Here is a 26,142-nt window from a genome sequence, read left to right as displayed (position 1 = left end):
GGAGCCCTCCGGAGGGTGCCCCGTGCTTCGGGCAGGTGTGTGCAAGGCTTGGGGCGGCAGCTGCGGCTGGGGGGAGAAATATTTTTTTTTTATTCATTCCCCCCCCCCAAAAAAAACAAGGTGCGTCCTATGGGCCGGTGCGCCCTATAGGACGAAAAATACGGTACTCTTCCAATTAACATTTGGCACTGGAAAAGTATTTGACCAAGGAACAAACAGGCATGTTTTTTGTAATATATTTAGATGATTACGCTCTCCTTGGGGTGCTAACACTATCTTAAAAGATAATGATGATTGTCATCCTTAGGCTTCTTGGTGCCTTTCCTAATTGAGCGACGAGGGACCTGTGGTCTTCCAGATGTTGTTGGACTCCAACTCCCATCAGCCCCAGTGAGCAAGGTGAGTGGGAGTTTTAGTCCAACATCACTTGGAAGGTCACAGAATCCACATCCCTATTTAAGGAAGCTGGAGTATACTCTGAAGACAATGGAAAGAAACATGTTTTCAACAGAGTCGTAATAGGTCTGAAGCCCAAATTGCCCTGACATTAAGGAATACTGTTGTCCATTGAAAAGTAAGTTGCTACTCTACCCCTAAGTGATGCAACATGAATTACACCACAAATTTCAGTTTTCCTGCAGATGGTCCCTCAATAGAGGTGGTGTCTAAGTAACTGGTCTACCACTACTCAATGTAGGAATTGCACTCATATTCATTGCAGTGAGGAATTGTGTTTTGTTTTGTTTTTTGCAATTAATTTCGTCAAGTTTTTTTTTTAAAAAAAAACCTAATCACACTCATCTTCAAAGAGGAGAGTCAAGACCTTAGGCTAAAACCAATTGTTTGAAGGTGTGGTAAATGATTATCATAATTACAGAAAAACAAGATTGGGCCTGTGCCTCTGAAGCTTCCTGGAAACGCAGAAGATTACGGCCAGTGATGGTAAGACAGTGTGTGGAACCTGCCTGTTTAACCGAGGAAGAGGCAAGATCTGTCCTTTCGCTCTCCACAGAGAGGAGTTTTCCCTCATGCTGTGCTGCTGCTGCAGGGTAAAAGAGAAAGCATGGTTTCCTTTACCACCTTCCTAGGACTGGGACGGGAACCTATTTTTCTGCATTCCCTAGGGAATAATGCGGGGGGGAGGGGGGAGGTTTCCCAAACTTGGGTCTCCAGTTCCTCTTGGACATCAACTCCCATCATCCCTAGCTACCAGAATCAGTGGTCAGGAATGATGATGACAAAAACAACTGGCGATCCATGTTTGGGAAAGCCTGTACTAAATGAACAAATGCTTTGTTCAGGGTAGAATTTGAAAATGTGGTAGTAAAGGACTGAAACAAAGCTTTTTAAATGAGGGTTAATAAACTAGCCTTTTTGGCCTATGCTTGTTCTTCTTTAAAGGAGATAAACACTCCCAAGCCCCCTGAAAATAAATATATATATATATATATATATATATATATATATATATATATATATATATATATTTCAATGCTAATACCCCTGACCATAACAAAAACATCTTACTTCACCTTGTGTGGGTTGTTTGGAGGTGGCTGACCAAACTCTGCTGGGTTATTTATTCCTAAAATCTATTCAGTTTTTTATCCCAGAACTTGAATTTTCATCCCAATAGCTCCCATGTGAGGAAGATGTCTGGGATTCTTTAGCTGTGCTTCCTGCATTGCAGGGGGTTGGACTAGATGACCCTTTGCCTCCCTTCCAAGTCCTCCAGTTCTACACTCTTTAGCTCTGTCAAGCCCAGCATCTGAAGCACTGGTGACATGCATACGTTTACTGAACATCTTCCTTTTAAAGGACATCAACTTTGTAAAATCCAGGGTGGGGCAGAGAGGAGTGGCACTACTTTTTATGGGGTATTTTAATCTGGAGCATCCGTATAGGAGTTAGGTTCCCCTTCCCCCAATTCCCTTAAAGCGTTTCTAATCTAAAGAGATACCATGTATGGCAGGTAAAAGATAAAGGTAAAGGACCCCTGGACAGTTAAGTCAGGTCAAAGGTGACTATGGGGTTGTGGAGCTCATCTCGCTACAGGCCGAGGGAGCCGGCGTTTGTCCACAGACAGATTTCCGGGTCATGTGGCCAGCATGAACTGCTTCTGGTGCAACGGGACACCGTGATGGAAGTCAGAGCGCACAGAAATGCCATTTACCTTCCCACCGCAGAGGTACCTATTTATCTACTTGCACTGGCATGCTTTCGGACTGCTAGGCTGGCAGGAGCTGGGACAGAGCAATGGGAGCTCACCCCGTTGTGGAGATTCAAACTGCCAACCTTCTGATCAGCAAGCCCAAGAGGCTCAGTGGTTCAGACCACAGCACCATCCGTGTTCAAGCAGCATGTGTGGCATCCTATGATCAACAGACCTCACACCTGCAATCCACAGAACTGGGTGTACCAGTGTTCACGCTGATCTTCTCAACAGCCTACAAGGGATCACTCTGGGTCAGGGGTCAGCAAACTTTTTCAGCAGGGGGCCAGTCCACTGTCCTTCAGACCTTGTGGGGGGGCAGACTATATTTTAAAGGGGGGGGTATGAACGAATTCTTATGCCCCACACATAACCCAGAGATGCATTTTAAATAAAAGCACACATTCTACTCATGTAAAAACAGGCTGATTCCTGGACCATTCGGGACTGGATTTAGAAGGTGATTGGGACGGATCCGGCCCCCGGGCCTTAGTTTGCCTACCCATGCTCTGGGTGATACACAGCCAAGAACCACAGCACCATCTCCTTAGGTCATTATCTTTTCCTTTGAAATACCACATTTCATTGTCCCTGGGAAAACATTTTGAATATAAACATTTTGCCCTCTTTCAACAACAGGAGGGCTGGAGCTAAATATGAAATAGATAAGTAGTAACAAAAAACAACAACCTATGACACGTTTCCCCTGATTTTGTACTCCATTCTTAAGAGTTAAGTGATACTTAGAGACATTTAATTCAATGGGCTTAAGGGTGCATATTTTTGTTATACAAGCTGCTAATGCCCTTCTGCATCCTTATGAGAAATCATCTCACTGTGTTTTGTATCTGGGTGCATGAGCAGTTGCTGGCCTTTTTCTGTGGGTGAGCTTACGCCAAATAAACATTACTAGTATCAGATAACAGGTCTAGCGTATCTGGTGACAGAGCAATGATGGAGCCTGGGTAGACTTGGCATCTGAGAAACATGCACTTCACATCTACCCATCTGCTGGTTCTCAGTGGATAGACCTGCTGTCCACCTGCTGGTGGATCTGAGATCCAAATGTCTTTTCACTCCCTGATGAAACTCTCAGCTTTCCCCCTGGCTGCCGTCACCTTCTCCAGCCCTTAATTAATTGCACGGCTGCTACAACTTCACTTTTTAATTTTTTTATTGTACTTTTTATTGTATACCACCCTGTACCTGGGGATCTCAGGGCGGTTCACAGAATAAAATCAAGATACACAACCACAAAATGCATAATAAAAAAACAACAAACCAGTAGCTCTCCGCCACAACAAACCCACACATTTTAAAAGGGCATAGGATGTCAATCAGATCAACCAAAGGCCTGGTTAAAAAGGAATGTTTTGGCTGGCACCTAAAGGTGTATAGTGATGGCGCCAGGTGAACTTCCTTGGGGAGAGCATTCTACAGAAGGGGAGCCACTGCAGAGAAGGCCCCCTTCTCCTGTTGCCACCCTCCAGACCTCTTGAGGATGGGGGCAAACATCAGAAGATGATCTCAGGGTCCAGGTAGGTTCGTATGGAAAGAGGCAGTCCTTGAGGGATTGCGGTCCTGAGCCTTTTAAGGCTTTATAGCCTACATGCTGCGTTTCCCAAAGAATCGCCCCATTCCCCCTACCACCACCAAACACTAGGTTAAAAACATTAGACTACACATCAGGGCTGTCATATGCAACCTACTTGCTTCGGCAACATGAGTAGAACAAAACAGGGATGCTTTGCAGGATGGATATAACCCACACACTTCCAGCCACTGTCCTGACTTTGAAAATATCAACATAATAGAAACAGACTTGGTCTGCTTTGGTTTAAACAGAGTAATGTTCCAAAATGTTGACAGAGTAAAAAAAAAACAAGTCCAAAGACCTGGCTTAGAAATATAGTACAGTGGTACCTCGGTTTACCAACTTAATCCGTTCCGGAAGTCCGTTCTTAAATCGAAACCATTCTTAAACCAAGGCACGCTTTCCTTAACGAGGCCTCTCGCTGCCGGTGCCCTTCCACAGTTCGGGTTCCATTCTTAGACCGAGGTAAAGTTCTCAAACCAAGACACTTTCTGGTTTTGCAGTTTGTAAACCAAATCATTCATAAACAGGGCTGTTCTTAAACCAAGATACCACTGTATGTTCCTGTCTTTGCTGCTGCATTTTGGTTTTTGAGTTGATACGCTGCTCCCCAAGCACAGCTGCACTAAAATCCTGTATACCTGCACTGTTTACTATGGGTCAGCAGGAATAACTTCTCCCCCAAAAAAGAACCTGCAGCAAAGGATTAATAGCAAACCATAACTGTAGATAATAGCTGTTTCACTCTAGCCTTGTTTAATTGGATGGATCATCTTTCCTAAGTGTTAGCCATTGATCTGATTTCATTCATTGACTTAAAATGCCAAAAGGTGGGAGCAGGTTACTTTCTCACAACGCATGCTAAAAACTTGCTCTTTTTCTTAACGAAGGGGGTTATGATTTTTGTGGAGGAAGATGCCGTTGCTGTCGCATGGATGCCCATGGATCTCCGGAACATTAACCTTGCATGCATCGCGCAATGAGGCACCAAATGTGGAATGGTGCTGCAGAGCCACATCTCTGTGTGTGTCCCTGATGTTCAGACATTAAGTGCGGGTGTCTTCAAAGAAAGCTGATGTGCATAGCCTTTCCTTGGTAGATGCAATGAGGTGATTGTGCCTTGGTACACACAGGGAAAATGTTGCACACAACACCAAGGAGAGCTGCAAAAATATAAGCTGATTTTCAAGGTAGAGTCTCTTGGGCAGAAGGGACTTCTGGGTGATCTCTCAAAGGAACCTTTCATCTCCTGGCAATTTCAGCAAACAAAAAGTAACAAATCATTAAAATCGAACCGCTCATTAAAGAGAGCTCTCTATAAGCACTAAAATAGTTTGTTGTTCAACAGGACTCCATGGCCTTAAAATAAACACACAGAGTATGTTTGCAATTTTTGTCATTTAAGTTTGAAAATGCAGGAAATTAGAAAGCAGATGGGATAAAATGGAGGGTGGGAGAAGATCTGAAGAAGGAAGAATGGCAGTTCAAGATGATGGAGTATGCAGAATCAGTGGGTCTAACCAGCAGAATAGGAGAATTATCGGGAAATAATTGTAAACAAGTGAAAATGCTAGCAGGATTGAGGTAAATTCAACAGTAAAAATCATGCTGAGGTAATATTTAAAGTGGGGCGCGCGATTTAGATGGTTAGAATAGGATATGCTGTAATGATGGGAAACTTAAAAGAACCATGGGTGTGAGAGTCCAGGGGTTTCAGACGCTTCCCCAGAGTCCAGGTTTCTTACTGGAAATGAGGCACAGCAGAGACTGTGGTGTCTTTTGTGGGATGTATCATCACTGAAGCTGTCAACTACAACATTTCCTGTTGCCTGGAGTAGACACACAGGAGAATGTTGCTCCAGACAGGGAGGACTTCCTGTCATACCTGCTCTGGAGCCACCTCCCCCTGTGTGTGACCAGGTAGATTGGCGTGACCCTAGCAGACCCTAGAAAAGGGCTAGTCATGCAGTCATCTTCCCTTTTCCCCCATTTTCTCCTTTTGGACTCCTCTTCTGGCTCTTAGCCAGCACATAGCTCATCCTTACAGAGGATGGAAGCCACAAGGTAGAAAGTCTGAGGCCTAGCTCAGACTGCTTTTCTCTACAAATCAGCCATGTCCTCGCCACCCTGGTAGGGTCGAAGATTTTTGGCATGCTGGACTTGGCCCAGGCCTACCAGCAGTTACCAGTGGATGAGGCCACTGCTGAGGCACAGACTCAGTGTCATGCACAGGGGCGCATTCCGTGTCAAGTGGCTGCAATTTGGCATCAGTGTGGCACCATGCATATTCCGAAATCTCATGGACTCTCTCCTCAAAGGAATTACTCGCGTCACCTCCTTCTTCGATGATGTGTTGATCGTTGGGGCCACACCAGGGGAGTTTGGGGACCGACTCCGCACCATCCTGCACCGTTTCCAGATGTCTGGCCTCAAGATGAAGCGGGAAAAGTGTCTGCTAGGAGTGCAACAGGTAGACTTTCTGGAATTTACAGTGGACGCAGACGGAGTCCACCCGACAGGGGACAAGGTGCAAGCTATTTGCGACACCCTGGTACCTAAGTGTAAGGCCGAAATCCAGGCCTTCTTGGGACTATTGAACCACTACCATGCCTTCTTACCTCACAATGCGGCGGTAGCGGAGCCCCTACACAGACTGTTAGACAAACAGGCCCCATGGGTGTGGGGGCAGCGCTAGGAAGCCGCTCGTCTTGAACTCAGTCCTGGTGCACTTTGACAAGAGGCTGCCCGGTGGTGCTGGTATGTGATGCCTCGCCCTACGGCATCGGCACCATCCTGGGGCACCAACTTCTGGATGGGAGAGAGGTGCCGGTTGCCTATTTTTCCCAGACCCTCTCTGCAGCCAAGAGGAACTACTCGCAAATAGATAAAGAGGGTCTGGCAATTGTGAAGGGAGTAATTTCACAATTTCTTGCACGGGTGCCCCTTCACCGTGGCGACCGACCACAATCCACTGCTCAGCCTGTTTGCCCTTGAGAAGCAGACCCTCAAGTACTAAAAAGGATATACCAAGAGCTCAGGCCACAAGTTTCAATATAAGGAGTCGTACATCTGATTCACACTCCGGATACTCCTTTTCGGCCCTATTTGATTCTTTAGTCCTTATTTTGATTCTATATAATATGGACACCTTTTGACTGCCATTGAGACTTGTACAAAATAATTGTTGTGTACTGGTATTTCATGTACCTCTATACTATATCACTGCATATTTGAAACTACATTATTCCTGTACTTAAACGTTTTACCTTAAAACTATCGTACTTACACGTTGTGTTTAAATCTACTATCAGCTTCAAACTGTTATTCTTAGCAGAATATATACGTTTTTCTGTTCAACTCTCGAGTAGGAATTATTCCTTATATTGAAACTGGTGGCCTGAGCTCTTGGTATATCCTTTTTAGTGTATTTCCAACAAGACCCTCAAGTACTGTCACTTCATGTCCTCAGGTGGTCGATTTTCCTTGTCGGCTAACAGTATACACTGATCCACTGGCCTGGGAAGGCGATGGGCCATGCAAACACCCTCAGCAGGCTGCCACTACCAGAGACCGGCCCCAACCAGCACCTGCTCAAGAGGTCATGAGCCTGGAACAGCTTCCCAACAGCCCCATTCAGCCGCCGGAAGTAGCACGCCACTCCTCGAAGGATAGGGTCATCTCCGAGGTCTTGAACTGGGTGTGGCAGGGTTGGTCCAATAGCAACCCCGGGCTGGAATTCGCAGGCTAAACAACCTGCAAACACGAACTGTCGGCCCACAAGGGGTGCATGTTATGGGGAAGCAGGATGGTCGTTCCCCAGCCAAAAGGTCCTCACAGCCCTACACGAAACACACTCAGGGGTAGTGAGAATGAAGGCCCTTGCAAGGAGTTGTGTGTGGTGGCTGGGGATTGATGGGGAGATAGAGGCCTGGGTTAAATGCTGCCAGACCTGCCAGGAGTCCCGCCCAGATCCCCCGAGGGCCCCTGTCCAACCCTGGGAGTCCGCCCAAGCAGTGTGGTCCCGCCTGCATGTGGACTTTGCTGGCCTCTTCATAGGACATTCTTCATAGTGGTGGACTCGTACTCCAAATGGCTGGAGGTTGCCCTGGTACCATCCACTCCTATGGCCGTGGCCATCCGAGTGCTACGTAGGCTGTTCATGACCCATGGGCTCCCCAACACCCTCGTCTCGGGTAACAGAACAGCGTTCACGTCAGAGGAGTTCCAGACCTTCACAGCACAAAACGCCATCCACCACACATGATCAGCGACGTTCCACACCGCCACCAACGGTCAAGTAGAGCGCATGGTGCAGACCACGAAGGATGCCCTTCGCCGCATAATGCAAGGGGACTGGGAGCACTGCCTAGCCGCATTTCTCCTAGCCCAGCCCAGCACTCCCAGCACAACAACTGGCCAAAGCCCAGTGGAACTATTCATGGGCTGGCGCCTCACAACAAGACTGGACCGCCTTCACCCCAACAGGGCTCAGGATGAGGCAGTAGTGGGGAAAAGTAGGGACCCCTGGACCTTCTGGCCCCGGGACATAGTGTACTTCGGGGCGGGCACAGCATGGGTACCCACCACGGTTACCAGAGCGACCAGCCCCGTGTTGTATGAGGTGCTAACAGGGGGGGGGGGCAAAGCTGGCACCGCCACTGCTATGGCGATGATTCGGGGGGGGGCGGGACTGGGAAGAGGGCTGGACTGAGGAATCCCAAGGGGACAGCTGGAGGGGAGGCCTGTAGAGCTGGAGGAGCAGGCAAGGGAGGCAGAACTAGTTAGCCCAGAGGTGACCCCCGAAGCCGAGCGCCCACAGGAACCAGAACCACGACTGTGTGGACCGATGGAACCCGAGCAAAGAGCCCCGTTGCAGCAGCCAGCCCCAGAACAAGAGTCAGAACCAGAAACCTATACCGAGGGACATCCCAGACCACAGCGCATATGTAGGTGACCGGCATACCTCTACGACTACGAATGCTAACCACCTGCGCATGATGGAAACTTAGAGGGGAGGGGTGTTATGTACTAAGCTTGGATCCTAGAACAATAGGCAGAATGCAACAATGTGATTGGCCTGCAGGAGCAGCCCAATCAGGCTCCAGGAGGGAAGCATAATCAGCCAATCAGATGGGACCTATTGTGTAAATACTGTATATAAACCCAGAGGTTGTGGGGAGGGAACTCACTCACTGTTTTACCAGCTGCCATAAAAAGCATGCAATCACTACGCGACCCCAGGTATATTTAATTAACAAAAAAAGGGGGCTGCAATCGTAATGATAGTTTCTTGGATGCAAGTCTTGACACAGAAGAGGAAGCCTATGGGAGCCTGATTATGTCGTTGCTTCCACAACTGCTTGAAAGGTAGGCAGGTTAAGTCTCAAACTACCCGGTCAAGGTTACCACCCCCCCTTCCTCCTCACAGATAGGAGGAAATTCTGGGATAACGCTTATAAAGGGACTTGCAGACTGTGTGCCCTGCACTTGTCAGCCAAATGCCCCTCAAGTTATCAGGAAAATAGCTGCTTCTCCCACTCCAGGGATCAGCACAGTCTGCTGTCGGACACGACTAAACAACAACAACATGATGTGAAAAGGCTGGGTAGGGACGGGGATAATCGGAGATTTCTGACCACAGCAGAAAAACGCAACCCTTAGACTGAGCTCCCGGGCCCACAACAGTCTGTCTGCTTTTGGATCGGGGGAAAAGAAAACCTTAGAGCGCATCAAAATGGTGTCTGCTGCAGGCAGGTGCAACAATAAAACCCCGCTGAAAAGACCAAAAGCCGGCACAGCGAGGACCCGCTTTGCAATATTATGGTCGCCCCTAAGAAAGCACCTGCTTCCGTGCGCGGGGCGGGGCCGGTCAAATCCAGGCCGCCGCCGCCGCCCCCTCCCTCCCTCGGGCGCGAGCAGCGGAGGAGTGAACTTTCTCCTCTCCACCCCTCGAGCGAGAGACAAGGCGGGGCCGGGAGGGGAAGGGGCGGAGCCACGCGCCTCCCGCTATAAAAGAGCCCTCGGGGGAGGAGGAGGGAGGCGCGCCCTTGTTTCCTGCTGCTGCTGTTGTCGAGAGAGCAAGTCGCAGTTTTCTCTTTCCGGAGTGCAGCAAGCGGGTGATCGCCTGAAACGAAGTCGCAGCCATGCGGGAGATCGTGCACATGCAAGCCGGCCAGTGCGGGAATCAGATTGGAGCCAAGGTATAATGGGAAAGCGGGGGCAAGGGGATCTAGTGGGGAGGATCTATTGTGGAGACCAGCCGTGTCGTTTCCTTTTCTTGCGTCTCCGATGAAAGGCATTAATCGCCGCCTAAGAATTAAGCTGAAGGATTGGGGCGGGGGGGGGGCAGAGCACTAGGAAAAATCTCCCCGGGGTTATGTCTACGCATAGCTGTCAACTTTTCCCTTTTTTAAAAGGGAAATTCGCTTATTCCGAATAGGATTCCTCGCAAGAAAAGGGAAAAGTTGACAGCTGTGCGTCCACGATGCGTCTCCTCTTTCGTAAAGCCTCGGATGCGACGACCATCTTTGCCTGTCGCTCCATAGGGCAGATCTTGCGGGAAACAATAAAGGCCTTCGCTTTCCGTCGGGGCCAGATCCGTCTCACACAGTGTTAGAACTAGCAGTAATCCAGTTATAACGGCAAGCTTTTAGGTTGCCTCGCCCCTCTGCAGAGGATGCAGTCTGGATTTGGAGCAGCGTTCAAGCTGGTTGGGTGTGCGCGTAATGGTGCAGAGCCGGAAGCCAATTGGTTTCTCTTTGTTAAACAAGTCCCTCCCCTCTTCCCCCAACAGTATGTCCATCCGTGAAATCTAACATCCTGCCTTCCTATGCCCTGTTGGCATTGCTTTGTGTGAAGGGAATCTGTCTCGTCATGGCGCAATGGATCATGTGCTTGCAGTATGGTGGCCAAGGTGTGGCCGCGGCAGCTGCACGTGTTTAGTCATGCTTCCTCGTCGCACTTGCTAAATCGCTCTGCAAAATTCCCGTTTCAGTTCTGGGAGGTCATCAGCGACGAGCACGGCATTGACCCGACAGGCAGCTACCATGGAGACAGCGACCTGCAGCTTGAGAGGATCAACGTCTACTACAATGAAGCTGCCGGTAAAAATGGAGCGCTTGTCTTTTTAAGGAAGTGCTTCTAGCTGCCTCCGGAAATAAGTCTCTTGCCCATTTACAGAAATCTTGATTGATAGATTGCACGGCTTCCAACTAATTAAATCTGCAGATAAATACGCAGTTCTTGCAAAGAGCCTTTTTATTTTTATAAACAGATGCTATTCACATTTTTGTGTCTAGCCCCACCTTAGAAGAATTTCCTTCTGTGTGAGGGGAGTAAAAAGAATTTCTTTGTTCTAAGATGCAGCCTGCCTGCCTGCCAGAAGCTCCCTGATTATGTGTTTTCAAGCTAAAAATACAGACTTGGGAAGAAGAAAAAAAATGCACACCTGGCCAGTAAACTGGGGCTGTATTAAAGGATTTAAAATTTCTCTTCATCTGTCTGGGGTGGGGGCAGAAAAGGTATTAAAGTAATGAAAACAGTTTTTTGCGGGGGTGGGGAAGGCATTGACATTGTTGCTTCTGGATGTCGAAGGTTATTTATGATTTCTGTAATTGAAAGTGAATAATCTTGTAATTACGGACAGGGTGGCGCTGTGGGTTAAACCACAGAGCCTAGGACTTGCTGATTAGAAGGTCGGCGGTTCGAATCCCCACGACGGGGTGAGCTCCTGTTGCTCGGTCCCTGCTCCTGCCAACCTAGCAGTTTGAAAGCACATCAAAGTGCAAGTAAATAGGTACCGCTCCGGCGGGAAGGTAAACGGCGTTTCCGTGCCCTCCTCTGGTTCGCCAGAAGCGGCTTAGTCATGCTGGCCACATGACCTGGAAGCTGTACACCGGCATCCTCAGCCAATAAAGCGAGATGAGCGCCGCAACCCCAGAGTCATCCACGACTGCACCTAATGGTCAGGGGTCCCTTTACCTTAACCTTTAACCTTGTAATAATAAAACTTTGCAGACAAAACTTTCCATGGGTGTCTATGAAGTACAGGTGGGGAAGTGACTCTGGCTGCTGTGGTCTCTATGCACACATGTATATGAACACACAGGCCAACCTTGACAGGTGAGCAGGACGTACCACCTGCCAATCACTGGATGTCAGGTGATAATACTAATTTATTATAACCCACCCATCTGGCTGTATTTCCCCAGCCACTCTGGGCTGCTCCCAACAGAAAATTAAAAACATGGTTAAAGATCAAATATTAAAAACTTTACTAAACAGGGTTGCCTTCAGATGTCTTCTAAAAGATACACTGCTACCTCTACATAACCACACCTCTGGTTGCGTACCTTTCAGGATGCGAACACGGCAGACCTGGAAGTATTTTTCTGGGTTTCGCCATGCATGCATGCGCAAAAGCAGCACGTTGGGTTGAGATATAAAATTATTTCCTGAGTAACGCTGAGGGTTGCCAGGAGCCCAGTAGACTGCAGATAATTTAATGAGGTCACTGCATTCATAAATCTTTTGTTCTCCCTGCAGGCAACAAGTATGTCCCCCGTGCCATCCTTGTGGACTTGGAGCCTGGCACAATGGATTCTGTCCGGTCTGGACCATTTGGACAGATCTTTCGGCCTGACAATTTCGTCTTTGGTATGTAATATTTTTTTCGGTGACTGTAGTCTCTGTTCTTGACAGGTACTCAAAGTATCTTGAAGCAGCTGCTGGATTGCTCATACCTATTCATTCCAAATGTTCTGCGAATATTATCCCTATGCAAAACAGCTGACTTCTGCCTGTCCTGGGAGCCACTTGAATTCAACTATGAGGAATGTTTCACTAATCCTATACATTCTCCCTGTAACATTTGACCATGTACTGAAACAAGGGTAAGGCTAGTTATGCTAGGTGGCAGATCTCCAGGTATACGCAATAGGTGATGTGGTACAACGATCTCTCCTTCCTCTGAGCCAATTTCATCATCTCCTTCCCTCAAATTGCCAAAGGTACGATAGCTCATGATATTTGATCCAATGTACTTTTTCAGAGCTGGGTCTTTAAACACTATACAGTCATACCTCTGTTTGAATGTGCTTCGGGTTGAGCACGTTCATGTTGTGCTCCGCAGCAACCCGGAAGTAACGGGGCGTGTTACTTCCGGGTTTCGCCGCTCGTGCATGCGCAGACGCTCAAAATGACGTCATGCGCAGAAGCGGCAAAACGCGACGTGCAGACCCATCGCTTGTTACATTTGCTTTAGGATGCGAACGGGGCTCCGGAACGGATCCTGTTCGCATCCCGAGGTACCACTGTATTTGAGAACCAGAGGAAAGTAAACCGGTTTTGTAGTCTGGGTCTGGACATGGCTTATAAGAGGAACATTTGGACCAGATCATGATGCCATTAGCAGATAGAAATCAATAGTTGCCAATTTGTTTCTGTATCCTTGTCTTTCTGCTTCTAGGCCAGAGTGGTGCTGGGAATAACTGGGCCAAGGGCCACTACACGGAGGGAGCTGAGCTGGTGGACTCTGTGCTGGATGTGGTGAGGAAGGAGTCGGAGAACTGTGACTGCTTGCAGGGCTTTCAGCTGACCCATTCCCTGGGCGGTGGCACGGGCTCCGGACTGGGGACGCTCCTCATCAGCAAGATCCGGGAGGAGTATCCTGACAGGATAATGAACACGTTCAGTGTGATGCCGTCCCCTAAGGTGTCGGACACAGTGGTGGAGCCCTACAATGCCACACTGTCCGTCCACCAGCTGGTGGAGAACACGGATGAAACCTACTGTATTGACAATGAGGCCTTGTATGATATCTGCTTCCGCACACTCAAACTCACCACTCCGACATACGGGGACCTCAACCACTTGGTGTCAGCCACCATGAGCGGCGTCACCACCTGCCTGCGGTTCCCTGGCCAACTGAATGCCGACCTCCGCAAGCTGGCGGTCAACATGGTGCCCTTCCCTCGCCTGCACTTCTTCATGCCCGGCTTTGCTCCCCTCACGAGCCGCGGAAGCCAGCAGTACCGGGCCGTGTCAGTGCCAGAGCTCACCCAGCAATTATTTGATTCCAAGAACATGATGGCAGCCTGTGACCCGCGCCACGGGCGCTACCTGACGGTGGCGGCCATTTTCCGGGGCCGAATGTCCATGAAGGAAGTGGACGAGCAGATGCTCAACGTCCAGAACAAGAACAGCAGCTACTTTGTCGAGTGGATCCCCAACAACGTGAAGACGGCCGTGTGCGACATCCCTCCGCGAGGCCTCAAGATGTCCGCCACCTTCATTGGCAACAGCACGGCCATCCAGGAGCTGTTCAAGAGGATCTCTGAGCAGTTCACGGCCATGTTCCGCCGAAAGGCCTTCCTGCACTGGTACACCGGAGAGGGCATGGATGAGATGGAGTTCACGGAGGCAGAGAGCAACATGAACGACCTGGTCTCCGAATACCAGCAATATCAAGACGCCACAGCGGACGAGCAAGGAGAGTTTGAGGAGGAAGGCGAGGAGGACGAGGCTTAGGATGGCGGTGGTTTAGTGCAGTGGGGCAAGTGTTTTGGGGCACAGTCTGTTCAGATCTGCTGATGCATGCTTTTTCAGTTCAACTTGGTGCTTTCACTGTTGATTTCCCTCATTGCCCCAACCCTTTGATTTGGAAGCACTTTTATAGGTCGTGAAAACATTTCAACATAATAATGAAAAGTGGGTGCTCTCCACACTTTAAATTGGGGCTGAAAGTAAACTTTGTAACTTTTACCCTTAAGAATATACTTCCTTCCTTGTTAAGACAACTGTTGTCCTTCAGCTGTATGTGTAAAGCTATTGATCACACCATTGTACTGCAGCTGTTTTATAAAAATTATAAATTTATATGCATTGTAAACTTATATAAATTTATAATTATTATAAATTTTTGCAGAGGTTACTTATATCATAATTGATCTGAAATAAAGACTTCTCTGCTGCTCCATAGACAAGGAAGCTAACTACACATTCCATATTGAAAATCCAGGAATCTAGAAATAGTCGTTTGGATCCCATTGAGGAACAACCTGAGAACACCTCTACACAATTTGTAAAATATTTAGATCATTATGCTCTCCTTGGGGTGCTAACACTATGTTAAAAGATAATGTTGATTGTCAGGCTTCTTGGTGCGTTTCCTAATTGAGTGACGAGGGACCTTTAGTCTTCCAGATGTTGTTGGACTCCAACTCCCATCAGCCCCAGGGAGAATGGCGAGTGGGAGTTTTAGTCCAACATCACTTGGAAGCTCACAGAATCCACACCCCTATTTAAGGAAGCTGGAGTATACTCTGAAGACAATGGCAAGAAACATGTTTTCAACAGTGTCATCATAAGTCTAAAGCCTAAATTGTCCTGACATTAAGGAGTACTGTTGTCCATTGAAAGTAAGTTGCTACTCTAACCCTAATGGATGCAACAAGAATTACAGTACAAATTTCATTTTTCCTGCAGATGGTCCCTCAATAGAGGTGGTGTCTAAGTAACTGGTCTAACACTACTCAATTTAGGAACTGCACTCCATGTTCATTAGTGAGGAATTGTTTTCTTTTGTAATTAATTTACTCAAGTTTTTTTATACATATAAAAAAATCCTAATCACACTCATCTTCAAAGAGGAGAGTCAAGACCTCAGCCTAAAACCAATTTCTTGAAGGTATGGTAAATGATTATCATAATTACAGGAAAACAAGATTGGGCCTGTGCCTCTGAAGCTTCATGAGAACGCAGAAGATTGCGGCCAGTGATGGTAAAACTTGAGGTTGTCCTTCAGATCTCTACATGCGCCTGGAAACTTGGAGGAGTGGCTGCTGAGAATATAATTTGTTGAGACAATGTGTGGAACCGAGGAAGAGTCGAGATCTGTCCTTTCACCCTCCACAGACAAGAGTTTTCCTTCATGCTGTTCTGCTGCTGCAGGGTAAAAAGAAAGACATGGTTTCCTTTACCACCTTCCTAGGACTGGGAAAGGAACATATTTTTCTTCATTCCCTGGGGCAGGCATGTCCAACTTCCAAGAGACTGTGATGTACTCCCAACTATTAAACTGGCAGTGATCTACCCATTGGATTAACCAAAGTTGTTGAGCTATTTTTTCTTTTTGGGCGATCAATCAGGATCACGCGATCGACCAGGGATTCCCCGTAATGGACCAGTTGGACATGCCTGCCCTAAGGAATAATGGGGGTGGGTGGGAAGTGTTTCCCAAACTTGGGTCTCCAGATGCTCTTGGACTACAACTCCCATCATCCCTAGTTAGCATAATCTGTGGTCGGGAATGATGATATTTGTAGACCAAAAACAACTGGTGATCCATGTTTGGGAAACCCTGTACTAAATGAACCAATGCCTTATTCAGGGTGGAATTTGGAAAACATGGTAGTAAAGGACTGAAACAAAGCTTTCTAAATGAGGGTTAGTAAACTAGCCTTTTTGGCCTATGCTTGTTCTTCTTTAAAGCAGCTAAACACTCCCAAGCCCCCTGAAATATATATATATTTCAATGCTAATACCCCTGACCATAACAAAAACATCTTACTTCACCTTGTGTGGGTTGTTTGGAGGTGGCTGACCAAACTCTGCTGGGTTATTTATTCCTAAAATCTATTCAGTTTTTTACCCCAGAACTTGAATTTTCATCCCAATAGCTCCCATGTGAGGAAGATGTCTGGGATTCTTTACCTGTGCTTCCTGCATGGCAGGGGGTTGGACTAGATGACCCTTTGCCTCCCTTCCAACTCCTCCAGTTCTACAACTCTTTGGTTTTGTCAAGCCCAGCATCTGAAGTACTGGTGACATGCATACGTTTACTGAACATCTTTTAAAGGACATCAACTTTGTAAAATGCGGCGGAGAGAGAGCAGTGGCACCACTTTTAATGGGGTATTTTAATCTGAAGCATCAGTAGGAGTTAGGTTCCCCTTGCCCCAATTCCCTTAAAGCGTTTCCAATCTAAAGCGATACCATGTTTGGAATCCTGTGATCAACAGGCCTCACACCTGCAATCCATGAAACTGAGTGTACCAGTGTTCATGCTGATCTTTTCAACAGTCTACACGGGATCACTCTAGGTGATACACAGTCAAGAACCACTGCTCCATCTCCTCAGGTCCTTATCTTTTCCTTCAAAGTACCACATTTCATCATCCCTGGGAAAACATTTTGAATATAATCATTTTGCCCTCTTTCAACCATCAGGAGGGCCAGAGTGAAATATAAAATACATAAGTAGTAACAAAAAACTATGACACGTTTCCCCTGGTTTAGTACTCCATTCTTAAGAACTAAGCAATACAGTGTTTTAGAAGAGCTTAGTTTATGAACAACTTGGAAATAGAATGCTGAAAGCCTAGAAGGTGGGAGCAGGTTAGTTTCTCACAACACATGCTAAAAATTTGCTCTTTTTCTTAACGAAGGGGATTATGATTTTTGTGGAGGAAGATGCCCTTGCTGTCGCATGGATGCCCATGGATCTCCGGAACATTAACCTTGCATGCATCGCACAATGAGGCACCAAATGTGGAATGGTGCTGCAGAGCCACATCTCTGTGTGTGTCCCTGATGTTCAGACATTAAGTGCGGGTGTCTTCAAAGAAAGCTGATGTGCATAGCCTTTCCTTGGTAGAGGCAATGAGGTGCTTGTCCCTTGGTACATACAGGGAAAATGTTGCACACAACACCAAGGAGAGCTGCAAAAATATAAGCTGGCTTTCAAGGTATGGTCTCTTGGGCAGAAGGGACTTCTGGGTGATCTCTCAAAGGAACCTTTCATCTCCTGGCAATTTCAGCAAACAAAAAGTAACAAATCATTAAAATTGAACCGCTCATTAAAGAGCGCTCTCAATAAGCACTAAAATAGTTTGTTGTTCAACAGGACTCCATGGCCTTAAAATAAACACAGAGAGGTATGTTTGCATTTTTTGTAATTTAAGTTTGAAAATGCTGGGAATTAGAAAGCAGATGGGATCAAATGGAGGGTGGGAGAAGATCCAAAGGAGGAAGAATGGCAGTTCAAGATGATGAGAGTATGCAGAATCAGTGGGTCTAACCAGCAGAATAGGAGAATTATCGGGAAATAATTGTAAACAAGTGAAAACGCTAGCAGGATTGAGGTAAATTCAACAGTAAAAATCATGCTGAGGTAATATTTAAAGTGGGGGGCGTGATTTAGATGGTTAGAATAGGATATGCAGTAATGAACCATGGGAGCTGAAGAAGGGAAGCCAATGATTGCATTATTTTATTGGAGAAAGCATAATTGTGGAAAATAAACTTTCAATAAAAAATATTTTTAAAGAGAAAGCAGATGTAAGTAAAACCAAGGCGATATGACTTATATGTACAACCCTTTAAATATGCCTCTTTGAGCTCTTAAACTAGCCATGTTGGCTGACAGAATCATAAATAGCCAAGAAAAAGAAGAAATGCAGCTAAGTACTGTTGCCCATCACCCCAATCGCCAAGAGGTGTGAGAGTCGAGGGGTTTCAGACGCTTCCCCAGAGTCCAGGTTTCTTACTGGAAATGAGGCACAGCAGAGACTGTGGTGTCTTTTGTGGGATGTATCATCACTGAAGCCGTCAACTACAACATTTCCTGTTGCCTAGAGTGGACACACAGGAGAATGTTGCTCCAGACAGGGAGGACTTCCTGTCATACCTGCTTTGGAGCCCCGCCCCCCAAGTGTGACCAGGTAGATTGGCGTGACCCTAGCAGACTCTACAAAAGGGCTAGTCATGCAGCCATCTTCCCTTTCCTCCCATTTTCTCCTTTTGGACTCCACTTCTGGCTCTTAGCCAGCACATGGCTCATCCTTACAGAGGATGGAAGCCACAAGGTAGAAAGTCTGAGGCCTAGCTCAGACTGCTTTTCTCTACAAATGTAACTGTAACCACAAGATAAAGCCTGCCTTCAGAATACTACTGTGAACTGAATGTAAGTAAACTTTACTCTTGCTTCTAAACAAGACTGTCATTTTGTTGTTATTTTAGGAGGGAAATAAAAGGGAAAAATTGCCAGGAACAATCCAGGCTGGACAAGCCAGACTGGGCTGCTTAACTTAAATAGTTCTAACAAATCATCAACTTGCTTCCAGCAACCTGCAAGGGAATGTGCTCTGCTGCTTACTCATTAGCGTGAGTGAGGAGGGATAATACTTAATCAATATATCCTCTCCTACTTTCCTCAACATTCCCACACCTTTATTTACACATATATACAACCTGAGCATATGATTAACACACAAAAGGGTCTTGCTTCTCCCATAGCTGCAGCCTTGGATGCAAGCAGAAATCAGCCACGGCTCCCTGACTCTCTGCTTGCTGTTTTTTCTCCAGTTTCTCGCTCACATCAAAGCCAGCTCTCAAACTCTACTTCAAACTCCGGCTTTGTCTTCAAATTCACTCTGAGTTGAATTTGCTTGCTGATTTCTGCTTGCATCCAAGGCTGCAGCTATGGGAGAAGCAAGACCCTTTTGTGTGTTAATCATATGCTCAGGTTGTATATATGCCTTCTGACATAGAGCTCCCTCTCTTTGCTTCCCTAATGGCTCGTTACCTTCCCTTTGTTCTCTAAATGGCTCATCTCCCAGGCGATTACCTGATCAGGAAACTGGCCCGGCTTATTTTTTAACATTTACTGGACCCAGGAATTTAAGGGAATCTGGTCCCCACAAACTCATAACACCATGTTCTGTCCAGAGGCCCCAAGGAATATGCTGCATCTCCACACAGTGCTAGAAATGGCCATGATCATAGATGCACATGAACTAGCACACTGCTCACACCTGCATGGAACTAAGAGTATGAGAGAGGGAAGGAAGAAACAATGGCAATGGGGAGACAGCACGCTACACAACAAAAAAGAAAGGCAGTCATACAACAGGTGTGTTCCAAAATCTCTACTAGTCCCTAGACATGTTACTCTCTGGGCGCAAAACTCCCCACTGAGAGTCCCACTCAGTCACAACCAAAGGTGAAAAGACCAAGCACCCCACATTAGTAAACAAAAAAAGTGATAGTTTCTTGGATGGAAGTCTTGACACAGAAGAGGAAGGCTATGGGAGCCTGATTATGTCATTGCTTCCACAACTGCATTGAAAGGTAGGTATGCTAAGTCTCAAACTACCTGGTCAAGGTTGCTACCACCCCCTTCTCACAGATAGGAGGGAATTCTGGAATATAAAAGAAATCGCTTATAAAGGGACTTGCAGACTGTGTGCCCTGCACTTGTCAGCCAAATCCCCCTCAAGTTATCGGGGAAACGCCTGCTTTTCCTACTCCACAGCCTGCTCTTTTCTCACTCTTTCCTCGGAGTAGTATGAACCAGCAGCTAGGCATTTCCCCAGCAGCGTGAGTCGTTTCTTAACAATCCCACATTCCTTTCTAGTCGGCGATGCCCACTCATTGGATGAAACAGGATGTGAAAGGGCTGGGTGGGGGAGGGGAAAATTGGAGATTTCTGACCGCAGCAGAAAAACGCAACCCTTAGACTGAGCTCCCGGGCCCACAACAGTCTCTCTGGGGGAAAGAAAACCTTCGCGCGCATCAAAATGGTTTCCTCTGCAGGCAGCTGCAAAAATAAAACCCCGCTGAAAAGACCAAAAGCCGGCACAGCGAGGACCCGCTTTGCAATATTAGGGGCGCCCCTAAGATACCACCTGCTTGCGTGCGCGGGGCGAGGTCGGTCAAATCCAGGCCGCCACCGCCACCGCCCCGCCCCCTCCCTCCCTCGGGCGCGAGCAGCGGAGGCGTGAGCGAGAGACAAGGAGGCTTCTAGGTGCCTTTCGCCCCGCCCTGCGCCCGGCCGGGAAGGGAAGGGGCGGAGCCACGCGCTCCCACTATAAAGGAGCCCTCGGGGGGAGGAGGGAGGCGCGCCCTTGTTTTCTGCTTCTGTCGTCTGTAAGGCGCAGCTTTTTCTTTCCGGAAGGTAGCAAGCGGGTGATCGCCTGAAACAAAGTCGCAGCCATGCGGGAGATCGTGCACATGCAAGCCGGCCAGTGCGGGAATCAGATTGGAGCCAAGGTATCATGGGAAAGCGGGGGCAAGGGAATCTGGTGGGGGGGATCTATTGTTGGTAAGAGCCGAGTGTGTGGGGACCAGCCGTGTCGTTTCCTTTTCTTAGAATAATAATAATAATAATTAATTAATTAATAATAATAAATTTACTGTTTATGCCCCGCCCATCTGGCTGAGTTTCCCCAGCCACTCTTGCGTCTCCAATGAAAGGCATTAATCGCTACCTAAGAATTAAGCTGAAGGATTGCGGGGAGGGCAAAGCATTAGGAAAACCCTCCCCGGGGTTATGTCTACGGTGCGCCTCCTCTTTCGCAAGCCTCGGATACACAGACCATTTTCCCCTGCCGCTTCATAGGGCAGATCTTGCGGGAAACAATAAAGGCCTTCGCTTTCCATCGGGGCCAGATCTGTCTCACACAGTGTTAGAACTTGCAGCAATCCAGTTATAACGATAAGCTTTTAGGTTGCCTCCCCCCTCTGCAAAGGGTGCAGCCTGTATTTGAAGCAGCGTGATGGTGCAGAGCCGGAAACCAATTGGCTTCTTTCTTTGTTAAACAAGCCCTCCCCCAACAGTATGTCCATCCGTGAAATTTAACAATCCTGCCATCTTATGCCCTGTTGGCATTGCTTTGTGTGAAGGGAATCTGTCTCGTCATGGCGCAGAGGATCATGTGCTTGCAGTATGGTGGCCAAGGTGTGGCCGCGGCAGCTGCACGTGTTAAGTCATGCTTCCTCGTCGCACTTGCTAAATTGCTCTGCAAAATTCCCGTTTCAGTTCTGGGAGGTCATCAGCGACGAGCACGGCATTGACCCGACAGGCAGCTACCATGGAGACAGCGACCTGCAGCTTGAGAGGATCAACGTCTACTACAATGAAGCTGCTGGTAAAAATGGAGCGCTTGTCTTTTTAAGGAAGTGCTTCTAGCTGCCTCCGGAAATAAGTCTCTTGCCCATTTACAGAAATCTTGATTGATAGATTGCACGGCTTCCAACTAATTAAATCTGCAGATAAATACGCAGTTCTTGCAAAGAGCCTTTTTATTTTTATAAACAGATGCTATTCACATTTTTGTGTCTAGCCCCACCTTAGAAGAATTTCCTTCTGTGTGAGGGGAGTAAAAAGAATTTCTTTGTTCTAAGATGCAGCCTGCCTGCCTGCCAGAAGCTCCCTGATTATGTGTTTTCAAACACAGGGTTATTTGCTTGGGAGGGGAAACATTGACATTGTTGCTTCTGGATGTCAAAGGTTATTTATGATTTCTGTAATTGAAAATAAATAACCTTGTAAGAATAAAACTTCGCAGACAAAATTTTCCATGGGTACCTATGAAGTACAGGTGGGGAAGTGGCTCTGGCTGCTGTGGTCTATGCACACATGCACGCACACGCGCGCGCGCACACACACACACACACACACACACACACACAGGCCAACCTTGACAGGTGAGCAGGATGTACCACCTGCCAATCTCCAGATGTCGGGTGATAATAATAATAATTTATTATACCCCGCCCATATGGCTGTATTTCCCCAGCCACTCTGGGCGGCTCCCAGCAGAACATTAAAGACGTAGCAAAAGATGAAACATTAAAAACTTTCCCTAAACAGGGCTGCTTTCAGGTGTCTTACGTCAGATTGTTGCTTATTTCCTTGACATCTGATGGGAGGGCGTTCCACAGGGAGGGCACCACCGTGAAGGCCCTCTGTCTGGTTACCTGCAACCTCACTTCTCGCAGGGAGGGAACTGCCAGAAGGCCCTCGGAGCTGAACTTCAGTGTCCAGGTTGAACAATGGGGCTGGAGACGCTCCTTCAGGTATACTGGGCCAAGACTGTTTAGGGCTTTAAAGGTCAGCACCAACACTTTGAATTGTGCTTGGATACCTAATAAGACCCCTGACTTACTTCAAAGGGGATTGCGGTAACAACTGATGGGCCACAACTTAGCTGGGGGGGCTATGGGGAGGGACCAGTTCAGTGGTAGAGCAGGTGCATCTCAAGTTAAAAGGACTGGATAGTGGGTGATGTGAAAGACCTGGCAGATGAGGGGTGAATGATGCTTTCTTTCCTCTGGGCTTGTACAAAGGTGTCGCTATGTAAAGGCATAACCGAGGCTAGAGCATGATTAAGGCCTGTTTTCTGAAGCTGATGCCAGAAACCTGCTTTCTTTGTACGGTTGATTTTGCTGACTAAATACCTTAGAGGATAGCAGTTGACAGCGGTTGCCATTGAAAATCTGTTCACAATAAGTGCTGCTACTTGATATAAAATACTTTTCTGAGTAACGCTGAGGGTTGCCAAGAGCACAGTAGACTGCAGATAATTTAACAAGGTCACTGCATCCATAAATCTTTCTTTTGTTCTCCCTGCAGGCAACAAGTATGTCCCCCGTGCAGTCCTGGTGGACCTGGAGCCTGGCACAATGGATTCGGTCCGGTCTGGACCATTCGGCCAGATCTTTCGGCCTGACAATTTTGTCTTTGGTATGTAATATTCTTTTGGTGACTGTAGTCTCCCTTCTTGACAGGAGCGCAATGTATCTTGTCATTCCAAATGTTCTGCAGATCTCATCCCTATGCAAAACAGCTGACTCTTCTGCCTGTCCTGGGAGCCACTTGAATTCAGCTATGAGGAATGTTTGACTAATCCTATACATTCTCCCTATAACTTTTGATCATGTACTGAAACAAGGGCAAGGATAGTTCTGCCAGTTGGCAGAAAGGTGGCACATCTCCAGGTATATGCAGTAGGTGAAGTGGTAGAAAGATCTGACCTTCCTCTGAGTTTCATCATCCCCCTACCCTTCAAATTGCCAAAGGTACAAAAGCTCATGATATTTGATCCAATGTACTTTTCCAGAGTTGGGTCTTTAAACACTATATCTGAGAACCAGAGGAAAATAGACTGGTTTTGTGGGCTGGGGCTGGACATGGCTTATAAGAGGAACAGTTGGACCAGAAATCAATAATTGCCAATTTGTTTATTTATCCTTGTCTTTCTGCTTCTAGGCCAGAGTGGTGCTGGGAATAACTGGGCCAAGGGCCACTACACGGAGGGAGCGGAGCTGGTGGACTCTGTGCTGGATGTGGTGAGGAAGGAGTCAGAGAGCTGTGACTGCTTGCAGGGCTTTCAGCTGACCCATTCCCTGGGCGGTGGCACGGGCTCTGGGATGGGGACGCTCCTCATCAGCAAGATCCGGGAGGAGTATCCCGACCGGATCATGAACACGTTCAGTGTGATGCCGTCCCCTAAGGTGTCGGACACAGTGGTGGAGCCCTACAATGCCACGCTGTCCGTCCACCAGCTGGTGGAGAACACGGATGAAACCTTCTGTATTGACAATGAGGCCTTGTATGATATCTGCTTCCGCACACTCAAACTCACCACTCCGACGTACGGGGACCTCAACCACTTGGTGTCGGCCACCATGAGCGGCGTCACCACCTGCCTGCGGTTCCCTGGCCAACTGAATGCCGACCTTCGCAAGCTGGCGGTCAACATGGTGCCATTCCCTCGCCTGCACTTCTTCATGCCCGGCTTTGCTCCCCTCACGAGCCGCGGAAGCCAGCAGTACCGGGCCGTGTCAGTGCCAGAGCTCACCCAGCAATTATTTGATTCCAAGAACATGATGGCGGCCTGTGACCCGCGCCACGGGCGCTACCTGACGGTGGCGGCCATTTTCCGGGGCCGAATGTCCATGAAGGAAGTGGACGAGCAGATGCTGAACGTCCAGAACAAGAACAGCAGCTACTTTGTCGAGTGGATCCCCAACAATGTGAAGACGGCTGTGTGCGACATCCCTCCGCGAGGCCTCAAGATGTCCGCCACCTTCATTGGCAACAGCACGGCCATCCAGGAGCTGTTCAAGAGGATCTCCGAGCAGTTCACAGCCATGTTCCGCCGTAAGGCCTTCCTGCACTGGTACACCGGAGAAGGCATGGATGAGATGGAGTTCACGGAGGCCGAGAGCAACATGAACGACCTGGTCTCCGAATACCAGCAATATCAAGACGCCACAGCGGACGAGCAAGGAGAGTTTGAAGAGGAAGGCGAGGAGGACGAGGCTTAGGATGGCGGTGGTTTAGGGGCAAGTGTTTTGGGGCACAGTCTGTTCAGCTCTGCTGCTGCATGCTTTTTCAGTTCAACTTGGTGCTTTCACTGTTGATTTCCCTCATTGCCCAAACCCTTTGATTTGGAAGCACTTTTATAGGTCATGAAAGCATTTCACCATAATAATGAAAAATGGGTCCTATGAAGTGGAAAGTGAACTTTGTAAACTTTACCCTTAAAAATATATTTACTTCCTTATTAAGACAACTGTTGTCGTTCAGCCAATTGGGAAAGCTATTGATCACACAATTGTACTGCAGCTGTTTTATAAAAATTATAAATTTATATAAATTTATAATTTTTATAATTTTTTGCAGAGGTTACTTATATCATAGTTTATCTGAAATAAAGACTTCTCAGCTGCTCCATAGGCAAGGAATCTAACCTCACAAGCCATATTGAAAATTCAGGAATCTAGAAATAGTAGTTTGGATCCCATTGAGGAACAACCTGAGAACACCTCTTCACATTTTGCAAGCATGAAAGAGAAGAAATTCGTACAGCAGCTTCCCCTAACCTGGCCCTTCCAACTGTTTTGGATTATACCACCACTAGACCTAGTTTGGGGAAGGATGCTCTACCAAATTCTAGAGGTGTATGCTCATCTAATCTTGGATATTCCCTGCCCTCAAAAAATGTCCTTGTATTTCCACAATGCACAGTATAGAAATTTGCAACCTGAATTGTGTGTTAGATGTTCGACAGTTTAAATTTTAATTGCAACATTTGCGGTTGTTGCGCTGCATACCTCAAAGGATGCAGATACTTAAATCATGACTGATTCATGGATAACTTTTTCTTCAGAGGGAGGAGTTTGCCACTGAGTTGTACAGTTTATCTTCAGTTCCATAGTTAGATTATATTTGGGGTATTAATTGCTCAATGACGTATGTCCCATGTTCCCTAAAAAAAAGCTGGCTTTTAAACCTTTCCATTTTAAGAGAATAAAACGCTTGAAAATGAGGGGGGAAAGCAGCAAGAAGACTGCAAATAGAGCAGGCATGGATTCTGATAGCAGTGATAAAGCACGTTTTTTGTGGCATTTTTGTGTAAACATTAAGAATCTGTCATGAACTCAAACTGTTCAATGGTTTTTGTGTGGTGTTAAATATTGAGGACTCTATAAAGGCATGTGTTCTGAATAATGACTGTTTTCTTCAAGATAGATCATATTGTACATCTAT

General features: G+C 47.2%; 2 protein-coding genes and 2 long non-coding RNA genes across 4 annotated transcripts; 3 read left to right on the top strand and 1 right to left on the bottom strand.

Moving 5' to 3' along the window:
- The first annotated feature begins 940 nt into the window (after positions 1–940).
- LOC310767237 lies at positions 941–16,276 on the top strand. The gene is made up of 2 exons (XR_014550783.1): positions 941–984; positions 15,692–16,276. It is a non-coding gene; the product is annotated as an uncharacterized lncRNA (long non-coding RNA).
- On the top strand, positions 9,795–16,276 carry LOC310767093 (tubulin beta-1 chain-like). Its single transcript, XM_083623966.1, has 4 exons — positions 9,795–10,006; positions 10,801–10,909; positions 12,351–12,461; positions 13,273–16,276. Exons 1-4 carry the CDS (start codon positions 9,950–9,952, stop codon positions 14,331–14,333), a joined length of 1,338 nt encoding a protein of 445 aa, XP_083480092.1. The 5' UTR covers positions 9,795–9,949; the 3' UTR covers positions 14,334–16,276.
- On the bottom strand, positions 14,890–20,558 carry LOC310767236. The gene is made up of 2 exons (XR_014550782.1): positions 20,489–20,558; positions 14,890–18,429 (listed from the first exon to the last, which is right to left on the bottom strand). It is a non-coding gene; the product is annotated as an uncharacterized lncRNA (long non-coding RNA).
- A 78-nt stretch (positions 20,559–20,636) lies between these two features.
- On the top strand, positions 20,637–26,103 carry LOC310767095 (tubulin beta-1 chain-like). The gene is made up of 4 exons (XM_083623969.1): positions 20,637–20,855; positions 21,625–21,733; positions 23,221–23,331; positions 23,857–26,103. The coding sequence occupies exons 1-4, from the start codon at positions 20,799–20,801 to the stop codon at positions 24,915–24,917; spliced, it is 1,338 nt and encodes a 445-aa protein (XP_083480095.1). The 5' UTR covers positions 20,637–20,798; the 3' UTR covers positions 24,918–26,103.
- The last annotated feature ends 39 nt before the right edge of the window (positions 26,104–26,142 follow it).

Source organism: Podarcis filfolensis, assembly GCF_964270895.1.
Source record: "Podarcis filfolensis genome assembly, chromosome: 7".
NCBI lineage: Eukaryota > Metazoa > Chordata > Lepidosauria > Squamata > Lacertidae > Podarcis > Podarcis filfolensis.
This window is presented reverse-complemented; position numbering and strand designations above follow the sequence as displayed.